Source organism: Nannospalax galili, unplaced genomic scaffold (genome assembly GCF_000622305.1).
Source record: "Nannospalax galili isolate Female #2095 unplaced genomic scaffold, S.galili_v1.0 scaffold18, whole genome shotgun sequence".
NCBI lineage: Eukaryota > Metazoa > Chordata > Mammalia > Rodentia > Spalacidae > Nannospalax > Nannospalax galili.
The window spans coordinates 11,231,416-11,243,816 of NW_008346548.1; the positions used below are offsets into that span (position 1 = coordinate 11,231,416).

At 36.7% G+C, this 12,401-nt stretch overlaps 1 protein-coding gene across 5 annotated transcripts in view; it reads right to left on the minus strand.

Moving 5' to 3' along the window:
* Positions 1-12,401, minus strand: part of Ccdc14 (coiled-coil domain containing 14) — a 74,713-nt gene that overhangs the window by 32,753 nt on the left and 29,559 nt on the right. For all 5 annotated transcript variants that reach the window (XM_029568169.1, XM_008842963.3, XM_029568167.1 and 2 more), the window contains exon 10: positions 5,045-5,115. In XM_029568169.1, coding sequence (XP_029424029.1) covers positions 5,045-5,115 — 71 coding nt within the window. The remainder of the gene's footprint in view (positions 1-5,044; positions 5,116-12,401) is intronic.

A 12,401-nucleotide genomic window follows, 5' to 3' on the forward strand; every position in this document is an offset into this window, starting at 1 on the left:
TATATATATAAATTTTAGTGGCATGTACGTGCGTATATAAACATATATACATATATAAAATCTAAAAGAAATGGATGAATTTCTAGATGCATATGACTGACCAAAATATACCAAAATGAGATAAACAATTTAAACAGTTTTACAATACTCACTGAGATTTAAGAAGTAATTTTAAATTTCTCAACTAAAACAAAGTCAGGCCCAGATGGATTCACTAGTGAATTTTACCAGATCTTCCAACAACTAACATCAGTGCTTCTCAAACTATTCCATAAAACATTATCAAACTCTGTATTTCTATTTACAAGGTTAGTATTTCCTTGATACCAAAACCAAAGATGTAACAAAAACAAAGAAATTACTAACAGTCTTCCTAATGAATGTAGATATAAAAATATTGAACAAAATACTTGCCAACCAAATTTAAGAAAACATCATTAAGCATATGAAATTGGCTTTGTTCCAGAGATGCAGGGGTATACCATTGCTATACATAAATCAATAAATGTTACAAATTTCATAAATGGACTCAAGGACAGAAATCACATGGTCATCTCAACAGACACAGAAAAGGCTTTTGACAAAATGTAACATCCTTTCATGTTAAAAGTCCTCAAGAAATTCAGGACAGAAGGAACATATATCAATACAGTAAAGGCTATAAATAATAAACCCATAGGCATCATTATACCAAATGGGGAAAAACTCAAAATATTCCCACTAAAATAGGAAAAAGTCAAAGGTGTTCACCAGCTCCATTCTTTAAAAAAAATTTTTATTTACTTATTTTTATTTTATGTGTATGAGAATTTTTACCTGCATGTATGTAAGTGCACCATGTGAGTGCAATGTAGAGGGCATCAAATCCCCTGGAACTGGAGTTATTGACAGTTGTCAGTAGCCATGTGGGTGCTAGGAACTGAACCCAGGTCCTTTTCAAGAGCAGCCAGTACTCTTAACTGCTGAGACATGTCTCCAGCCTAGTATCTCCAATTTTATTAAATATAGTATTAGAAGTCTTAGCTAGAGTGGTAGACAAGACATGCAAATAAAAGGAATACAAAAAGGAAAGGAAGAAGCCAAAGTATCCCTATTTATAGATGATAAGCTTCTATAATTAAGATACCCTGAAGATTCTACCAGAAACTCTTGGAACTGATAAATACTGTCAGCAAAGTGGCAGGATACAAAATTAACACACAAAAATCAGTAGTCTTCGTATATACCAATTACAAGCATACAGAGAAAGAAATCAGGGAAACAATTCACAATAGCCTCAAAAAATAAAAACAAACCAGGCATGGTGGCACATATCTTCATCCCAGCACTTGGGAGGCAGAGGCAGGCAGATTTCTGTGAATTAGAGACTAGCCTGGTTTGCAAAGTGAGTTCCAGGCCAGTCAGGGTACATAGTGAGACCCTATCTCAAAAACAAAACAAAACCAAAAAATTTTGGAAAAATACTAACCAAGGATGTGAGCCCTCTAATAATGAAAACTTTAAAACACGGGAGAAAGAAATTATGGAAGACACTAGAAAATGAAAAGATTTCCCAAGTTCATAGGCTTACTGTTGTGGAAAATGGCCATCCTACCAAAAGCAATATACTGATTCAATGCAGTCCCAGTCAAAATTCTAGTGATGGGCCAGCAAGATGGTTCAGTGTTATAAGATACTTGCCATTAAGCCTGACAACCTCAGTTTGATCCCTGAAACTCATATGGTGGAAGGAGAAAATTGGCTTTCAAAAGTTATCCATTGACTCCACATGCATGGCATGGTATGTGTATGCTCCACACATAGACACACAACATACAGCACACAAAATAAAATGTTAAAAAAATTCCAGTGACATTCTTCACAGAAATAGGAAAAATCAATCTTAAAATTCATATGAAAGCACATAAGACTCTGGATAACCAAAGCAATTCTGAGCAAAAAAGAATACTGCTAGAAGTATCACTATATCCAATTTCAAGTTAGACTACAGAGCCATAATAGTAACAGCATGGTACTAGCACAAAAACAGACATGTAGATCAATAAAACAGAACAGAGCACCCAGATAAAGGCCATACAACTATAGATACCTGATTTTTGACAAAGATGAAAAAGAAAAGATCCACATTAATTTTAACAAATGGTTCTGGGGAAATTGGGTGTCTACATGTAGAAGAATGAAACTACAGCTGATACTCTAGTGAAGTTAAACAATTTCATGAAGTACCTGCTCTGTTTAATGCTCATATTTTTCTTACTGCTTTGTAAGAGATGTTTATATATTACAAAATTAAAGCCTGTTGTATCATGTACTTCAAAAATTTCTATTTTGATACTTTTGGAAAGTATCTGAAATTGAAAAAATTATAGAGCTGTATTTCATCCGTCTGCTTCCCTGTAACATTCATGTTTGTATCAGAATTAGGAGAAACTTCTGAGAACATTTTTTTTTTTAAGTTTCATCTTTTCTTCTAATGCTGTTAAGTTTTCTTCTCTATGAAGTTCTGTGACCCATAAGGATAATCTGGCATACATATGTGTAGTTTCAGTGACTGGGCAGCACAAAGAAGGAAGATCAGTTGAGCCCAGGAACTCAAGAGTAGCGTATGCCACATAGTGAGACCTCATCTCAAAACCAAACAAAATAGAGAAAATAGGAGCCACTTGAAACTGTCAAAAATCTACTGAAAATGACAGATACAGTATCTCTACATGAGTCTATATGTATAGCTGAAGGCTACATAACAAGAAACAGTGCTAGACAGGAGAACTTTCCCTTTGAGTTGTTGGCTAAGGTAGTTCAAGAGACTCCCAGGCTATGGCCACAGCCCTTGATTGCCTCCCAGAACTTAAAGGTAAGACCCTATTGCTGAAGACAAGACATGCTTTAGACACAGAACTTGGAGAATGGAGCTAGAACTGGCATGGAAGCCACTTCCCCTGAAGGCTAGGTCTCATAGCTTTGGAGAGCACTATGCAAGCTGCTAAGGAAGAACATCAATGGAAGATAAACCGCAGCTTTAAGGCCTAATAACCGCAACAGTGTCCTGCACTGTTGGGGCAAAAGTGGCACTTTTATCTTGGAGGTAATCAACAGCTAACTAATTGGACCTAAAGCCCACTCAATGGGCAGGAACTCAAGTGTGGTACTATAAACATAGCCAAATATACATAGCTAGAGAGGTCACAGATCTAACCCCAAGGCTGTCACATCCCTAGACAAATGTAGTTTCTTAGTAGGTGCTAAATATGGATCCTTATATTTATAACCAAGTATACCAGTCACCACTCACCAAAGAAGCTTCTTTTGCAACAGTCAGAGACTATTAAAGAGTTCCACAACCCTAAGCAACACATCTACAATGGAACCTCTACACCTAAGACTCATGAAACATAGTGGAACTAGGGGTAGAGCAAAAACTAACGCATCTCTCAAACTCTCAGCAACAGAGGGCAATGAACCCAGGGCTCAGGGACTATTGTGGAAGAGGGGGTGGAAAGATTCTAAGAGCCAAGGGAGAAGGTGCATGACCATATGGAAATAAGAGTCTTACAGGCTCCTGGGATCTTGCTCTTATGAAATTATAGTAATGGTGACAACATGCACAAGACCCACAAACTCAAACACACAAAAAACCTACCATAGAACTGTGGAAATGGGCAGCAGGCCCCAGTTTTAGCTGAAGAACTGTTGGGCAGCTGATTACTACTGGGTGAGGAAGAGCTGATCTTCTTTAAGGGAGTGATTCTAGATGGGCTGACTAGACCTCAGTGGATGAACTTGCACCAGGGGACATCGGGGGACACTAACCTGACTCGATAGGCCTTAACATAAATGACAGAATACATGAAATCCAGAGTGTGTGGGAGGGGCTTTAGGAGGGTGGGGGTGGGGGAGGGGTATAAAGAGGACTAAGATGTTGTATATGAAATATATAAAAATTCAATAAAAACATAAATAAAATTCTAAAATATAAATTATGAGACTTTCAAATAAAAATGTGTTAACAAACAAACAAAGAAGCAACTCTGAGCACTCTTTTACCCAGGAATTCTAGAAGAAATCTACCCTGCAAAGATGCTTATGTATGTGCACAAAGACATTTGCACAGATTTTACTTTTAGTGCTGTTTGCACTACAGAAAGTGCAGAAAGAACCCAAATATCTTTCAGAAGAACTGAAATATGTCATATCACAGACAATAAGCAGAATATTTAAGTGGTTATTTAAGAAATATGCCTATTTACTTTTTATTTATTTATTTATTTACTTACTTACTTACTTACTTCATTTGGTTTCTCAAGACTGGATCTTACTACAGATAGCCCTGGCTTGAGTGGTACTCACTATGTAAGCCAGGCTAGCCTCACACTTGTGGTACTCCTCCTACCTCAGCTTCCCAAGTGGCGGGATTACAAGTGTGCCACCATACCCAGTGAATATTTATGTATTTTGACAGAGAAAAATGTTCACTATATTTTAATTTAAATAAATGTAAGCCTTAGAAAACAAAGTACAATCTCAGTTTTTAAAAAACTATAAGTACACATATAGTTCTATTTTCAGTATAGTAGAAATGTGTTATTAGAAGTGACAGCACTAATCTTTTATTTTCTGCATTAATTGAATTATTATTATTTTTTTTTGTCTTTTTGAGACAGGGTCTCCCTGTAGCTCCAGCTGGCCTGGAACTTGCTATGTAGACCAGGCTGACCTTGAACTCACAGAGATCCTCCTGCCTCTGCCTCCCAAGTGCTAGGATTAAAGACATGTGCCACTATGCCCATCCTCAATTTTTAGACAGTCTTGCTATTTAGCCCAAGCTAACCTAGAACTTGTAATCTTCCCATCTTTGCCCTCGAGTGCTGGGTTTATAGGTGTGTATTCAGTTACTACTTTAATATTGTTATTATTCCTCATCTTTAAAAGTTGATAAAAATGATAAAAGCACTTTTAAAAAAGTAATTACAGAAGTTCAATTCTTTATCAACATTTCCATAGCCACAAAGACTTAAAGTTCAATTCTTAAAGCTCTTTTACCTACATTCAAGGTTGCCAGGTACCTTTGGAGGTTTTTCTTGTTCTCTGAGATGTTGATTCAAAGTTCTCAGTTGCCTAAAGGAAATAATGAAGAGCTATAAATGTAAGAATCCTAAGCCTATTTTACACTGTATGTTTGAGAGCCTATCAAAATGGACAAAACTATCTAACAAAAAAGACAACTATGGGGCTGGAGAGATGGCTCAGCGGTTAAGAGTACTTGCTACAGGACCTGGGTTCAGTTCCCAACACCTACATGGTGCTCAACTCCAGTCCTTCTGCCTTCTGCAGGCATTGCATGCAAATGGTGTATTTACATATATGTAGGCAAAACATGCATATAAAAATGTTTTTAATTAAAAAAAAGACAAACACTATTCAATAGATCATCATTAGTTCATCTCAAACCTCAAAACAAAAGACAAAATCTAAATGAACAAAATATCAAAACCACACTAGTGTCAGATCTATTTTGAACCTAGGCCCTCACCATCACCCCCATATATACTAGACAAGTGCTCTTAGTCTCACCAAGTTGCCCAGGCTAAGCTTGAACTCAGAATCTTCCTGCCTCAGTCTCCTGAGTAGCTGGAATTACAGGCCTGCACTACCAGGCCTGGGGGAGGTAATTGAAGAATTGATTAGGACACCAAAAAATCTCCCCTCACTAGAAAAAAGGTTAACTTCTCTTTCTTTCCTTTCTTTGTTCTTTATTTCTGTGAACCCCCCCCCCATCTCTCTCCTCAAATGTCTCCTCTCTCTTTCTTTCAGGTTTTCTTGAAACAAGAACTCACTATCCTTCCAAGGCTGACCTGGAACTCACTATTATAGCCTGTACTAGCCTTGACCTCTCAATTCTCCCACCTCGGCCCCTCAAGTGTTGGGACTACAGTCATATACCACCATTTCCAGTTGTATAGCTTTTAAAAGAATTGTCATTATTGTGAACTGGAACAACTGTAGATACTGACTACAAGACATATTTCTGCTTAATGCCTGTGGCACATTAACGATGTTGGAAAACATAAATCTATGGCTTCTAATAATTTCATTATTGGATGGAAAAGTTAATGGCTACTTAATACAAACATTAGTATCAGCTGTCCTAAAATTGATTTCACAATATGCACCTACTTCAGAAACAAGAACATATATTGATTAGAACAAAGCAAACAAACATCTCTAGTATCCAGTATCTTTCCAGAATTACTTACCTGAAAACATTCTATACTTTAGTATTTGTTTCAGTTACTGAATCTAAAACAATAATGCCTTATTATATATCATTCACCAAGTATTAATTCTGGATAGATTAAAGAGTTAAACCCAAAAAACTAACAAAACAAAATTCAGCCATACAAGTTTTGAGAAAAATTTAAGTAATATTTAATTAAGGAAGCTGTTTCTAAGCAAGACTTAAAAATCCAACAATCATTAAGGAAAATAATAAAAGATTTAAACACATCACAATTTGAAGCTTTTTCTAGAACTGAAGGCCTGGAAAGGCATAAAATGGCCAACTCACATAAGAAAGCCAAAGAGTTTACGAGCATTTTAAAAATAGGATGTTGGGGGCTGGAGAGATGGCTCAGCGGTTAAGAACACTGGTTGTTCTTGCAGAAAAACCGGGTTCGAATCCCAGAACCCACATGGCAGCTACCAACTGTCCGTAACTCCAGTCCCAGAGGATCCGACAGCCTCTCTGACCTCTGCAGGCATTGCACAACACAGGTGCACTTACCTACATACAGGCAATACATGCATATACATAAAATAAAAAAATAAAATAAAATAAAATAAATAGGATGATGATCTCAGGCCTCCACATATACATACATACAAACGAACAAATACAAAACAAATACACACACATATTCAGAAATATAAAATATAAGGAAATAACTCACTGGTGTCAGAATGGGGAAATTAATTTTCCCAGGCAGTGGAAGTCTATGATAAACATTTTGGATGACAATTTGGCAATATCAAACTATAAAATATGCATAATTTCTGACAAAATAGTTTTGCCTCTATGTTATCTTGAGAAATACAAACCTTTAGACGTATACAAGATACAATACTTAATGAGAAATTGGTAACAACCTAAGATGCTATATGTTATGGTACAGCCACATGATTTAAATATTAGTACAAAGATTAATATTAAGAAGAATGGAAAGAACGAGATATCCATGTATACTGACATAGAAAGATGTCTAAAAGAGGGCTTAGTGGATAGCTCAGTATAGAGCACTTGCCTAGCATACACAAGGCCTTGAGCTCAATTCCCACTACTGAAAAGGAGAGTCTCCAAGAAACACTATACAGTTAAAAAAAAAAAAAAATTCTGATTTTCTAAAAGGCTCCCCTCAAAAACAAAGAAATGTAGATCTAGAAAAGATATAACAGAGTGATGAACCAGAGTGCCATACAGAATGTCTCTTCTGGCATCTAGAAAAATCAGCAGGTGCTTTGTATGTGATAAAACTTTTATTTTTTACAATCTTTTTTCTATATTCCTGTTCAGATTCTTCTCTTCCCAAACATTAGCCAACTTGAACTTTCCATTACTTACTGCAAGTTTCTTATCCCCACCTTCCTCTTTTCAGTAGGATACGTCCCTGTCTTTACTATTAAAAAAAAAAAAAAAAAAAAAAAAAGGTTGGGGGGGGGTGCTAGAGAGGCTCAGTATGTGATAGAGCTTGCTGTGTAAGTATGAAGTTCTGAGTTTGAATCCCCAGCATCCACACAGAATGTTAGGCATGACTGTGTGTAACTATAACCCCAGCATTGGGAGGTAGAGACAGGTAGATCCTGGGAGCTTGCTGACCAGCCTGCCTACCACAAACAGCAATCTTCTAGTTCAGTGAGAGACCCTGTCTCAAGGGAGTAATATGAGAGTCACAGAGGAAGGTAGCCAACATCTTCCTCGGGTCTCTGCATGCATGCATGGATTCACATGCACCTGCATATTCACATGCATGCAACACACACACACACACACACACACACACACACACACTTTCTTAAAAATGTGCTACAGAGACTCTGCTAACCTAACCCAGGGTATACCAATCTATTTGTATGTGGGCTTATCATTACTTCATCCCTTTGATTTCAGAGAAAGAGAAATCCTATGTGTTCCTCAGGATCCCGCTTTCTTCCAAGACTCTCAGGGACTTTCTTCCCACCCTAGTTCTTTCAGTTCTGTATCTGCAGCTTCGTTTACTTTGTTGGTTGGCTCTTCTGTCTCAGCTGAGGAGCAGATTCCCACATTTACGAAAATCGTTTTCTAGCGTAGCCTAACTGGACCTTGCCCAAGAGTATTAATAGCTACTCTTTTTTATTTCCTGCTTTTAGATTCTGGATTTAAAATTTTTACTGTTCTATAAAAAATATAAAATATGAATAGAAAAATCACCTTTTTAAAAGGACATTATGCATAACATTTTTAAATGTGTTAAATTTAAATATATTTGATTTTAACAAAGGAACAGTTGACATTTAGAAAAATGTTTAATTAATTCATTTTTATGTAACTTTATTAAGATAAAATTTACCTATACTAAATTGCATATTTTAAAGTACATACTTATACACATTTTTTGCATATGATGTGATAAAACCATCACTACAGTAAGATGCTCATTATCCACATTTTCTCATGTCTCTTTTCATAATCTTCATAGAATGACAACTACTAAGCACTGATTTATGGATTAGCTTTCATTTTCTAGAATTTTATATAAATTGAATCCTAGAATACATACTCTTAGATCCTGGCTTCTTTACTTAGCTTAATAATTTTGAAAGTTATCCCTTCCTTTGCATGTATCAATAATTCCTTCCTTTTTTATTGTTGAGGACCAGTCTATTGTACAGACATGCAACTATATTCATTGACCTGCCAAGAGGCATTTGATTTGTTTCCTATGAACACTCATAAACAAACTTTAATTTGGACATTTGCGTTCACTTCTGAGAAAATACTGAGGAGTAGAAAGGCTAGATATCATATGGCAGGTTTGTGTGTAATTCCTAAGAAACATCAAATAGTTTTCCAAAGTGCTCATACTATTGTATTTCTAGTGGCCAAGGATGAAAACTCTAGCTCCTCCCCAGCCTCACTAACACTGGGAAGATCTTTTGAACAGACACTCTTCCAGTGAGTATGCCCTAGTAATCACATCATGGTCTTAATTTGTAGTTTCCCAGTGGTTAATGATGATAATCATCTTTTCCACATTCTTATTTGACATCTATGGATTTTGTTTTTGTAACAGTACTAGAAATAGACCCCTAAGCCTCATATGTGCCATGCAAGTGATCTACCACAAGGCCATATCCTCAAGCCAAGTCTTGATTTTTTTGTTGTTTTGTTTTTATTTTTGACTTTTGGTGTTTTGTTTTGTTTTTGAGACAAGGTCTTCCTGTGTAGCTCAAGTTGGCATTAACTGGCTATGTAATCCAGGCTGACCGTGAACTCAAGATCCTCCTTGCCTCCACTTTCCAACTGCTGGAATTACAGCTGTGTGTTACCATGTCTGGCTCCATTTATTTTCTTTAAAAAATTTCTGCCCAAATATTTTACCAATTTTTTAAGCTGGATATTTAAAAAAGAATATTACTGAGTTTGTAATAGGTCTTTAAACAGTCTAGATATAAGTTCTAGAAAAATATATCTTTGTCAGATATGTTTTACAAATATTTTCCTCTGTCTGTTGGTTGCCTCTTAATTTTTGGTTAATAGTGGCTTTTGAAAAATTAAAGTTTTAGAGTTTGAAATTTCAATGTATTTTTAAAAATATTTTATTATTTTTATTTTATGTGTATGAGTGTAGTGCCTGCATGTACGTGAGTGCACCTGTGTTATGCAATGCCACAGAGGTCAGAAGATGGCTTCGGATTCCCTTGGAACTGGAGTTAAGGATGGTTCAAAGCCACCATGTGGGTGCTGGGAATCGAACCTGGGTCCTCTGCAAGAATAGTCAGTGCTCTCAACCACTGAGCTATCTAGCCCCTCAGTGTATTTTTTTTCTAGTTTACATTCCTTGAGTTATATTCAATAAATCTTTCCCAAGTCAAGGTACTAGGACTTTTTCCTGTGTTTATTATTAGCAGTTTAGCTTGGATATTAAGACCTGTGATTTTCTTTAAGTTGTCTTTTTTATTTAAACACTCAATTCTTTTTTTTAATTTTATTATTTGTATTTTATTATTTTATTTTTATGTGTATGAGTGTATTGCCTGCATGTAAGTGAGTGCACCCGTGTCAGGCAATGCCACGGAGGTCAGAAGAGGGCTTTGGATTCCCCTGGAACTGGAGTTAAGGACGGTTCATAGCTGCCATGTGGGCACTGGAAATTGAACCTGGTTCCTCTGCAAGGGCAGTCAGTGTTCTTAACTGCTGAGCCATCTCTCCAGCTCCAGAGTTAACTCTTATATATGGTATGAGGTAAAGGTTGAGATTCATTTTTTTGTGTGTTATCTTCCTCCATCTCTCTCCACTTTATTTTAATGAGGCAGGTTCTCTCACTGAGCCCAGAGCTTGCTGATTCAGCTGACTGAGCTAGCCAGTTTGCTCCAAGAAGATGGCCTGCCTTTCCTCCTAAACTCTGGGCCTCCATGTCCAACCTGGCTTTTTTATGTGAATGCTGGAGATAGGAACTCAGGTCCTTACTTTTGTGCAGCAAGAGTTTTTAATCTGCTGAGCCATCCAGCCCCAAAAACACTATTCTAGGGCTTAGGGTACAATTCAGTGGTAGAAAGTTTGCATAGCATGTGCAAGGCCCCAGGATCCATTCTAGAATCAAACAGACACATACACACACACACACACACACACACACACAAAATTAAAGTGTTTGGAAAGTGTTTGTCAGAGATTCTGAACTATTAATTTAGTAGTAATTAAAATGCAAAGAAAAAAACCTCTAAAACCAATATAACAATTCAGTCTTCATTTGACTTAAGTTCTAGTAGGCAAAAATATCTTTGATTTCATGTTTGCTTCCTAATTATTTTCTTGTTTGTTTGTAACGGAGCTTTCCTTATTCTGAGCTCACCTACCTCCCTTTCTTGTATCTCCTTTTACTCTTTTCCCTTTTTTGTTTTTTGTTTCTGTGAGACAAGATCTCACTATATAGCCCCAGTTGGCCTGGAACACACTAAATAGACCAGGGTGACCTTCATCTCACAGAGATCCACCTGCCTCTGCCTCCAGAATACTAGAATTAAATGTGTGCACCATAACACCTGACTCTATTTTCCCTTTTTAAAAATTTTTTTTCTGAGCTGGAGAGATGGCTTAGCAGTTAAGAGCACTGACTGCTCTAGCAGAGGACCCAGATTTGATTCCCAGCACGAACATGGTGGCTACGAACCATCCTTAACTTCAGTTCCAGGGGAATTCGAAGCCCTCTTCTGACCTCTGTGGCATTGCATGACAAGGGTGCACTCAAATATGTGCAGGCAATATATTCATACAAATAAAATAAAAATAATATAAAATATTAAATTTTTTTTCTTTTTTCCCGAAATAGAAAAAATGAGAAAGGCTAAGCAAATGATGAAGGTCTGTTTAGGTTTGTTATGATATATAAAGGATGGGACAAAAATAATATACAGATAATCTTTAAATTTCTATGGTCATAGTTTAGTCAACCAGTTTAAGGAACAAAATATATATCTTGTCAAGGTTTATCTGATTTATCTGAGAATATTTGGTTATTTTACCCAAGCCTTATCTACATAGCACATGATAATTAAAAGCACCAGACTGGTGGAACTAACCTTATTGGATGTTTAATAACCACAGTTTGAGGCCTATATTAACATGGTCAGAGGGACTTAAAGGGCAGTTTTTGCCCCTTGCCCTCAAAGGTCAACTAAGTTCCAGGGGACTACGGAACATTTTTCAAAATGTCCTGAAACTGTGGTGAGTCACTTGTCTTCTTGTTCAGGGAGGAAATGGAGACCCCAGGACATGGAATTGAACCAGTGTCCAGTCTACAAAGAGGAGGGTCAACTCAGAGGAAACATCTCATTCATGCTTCCAAATGAAGCCAGCCATGGTTGAGCAGGACGTTTGACTTATCTTCACATAGATGGAACTAGGAAAAGGACGGAGCCAGGAGTTCCTCCCAAGCCCATGTGACCCCTGAGGAACAGATCCTCAAATGACCTTAAGTGCAAAAATAAATTGATTTATTTGGGCCAAATATATGGTCTTAAACACCTAAAAAGAAAGTATAACCAAAGAGTAACATCATCAGTATATTTCTTTAAGAGTTCAAGGGATTACACTTCCCAGACATTAGGCTTAAGTCTATATAAAAAGTTATTTAGACAATTATTTCTCA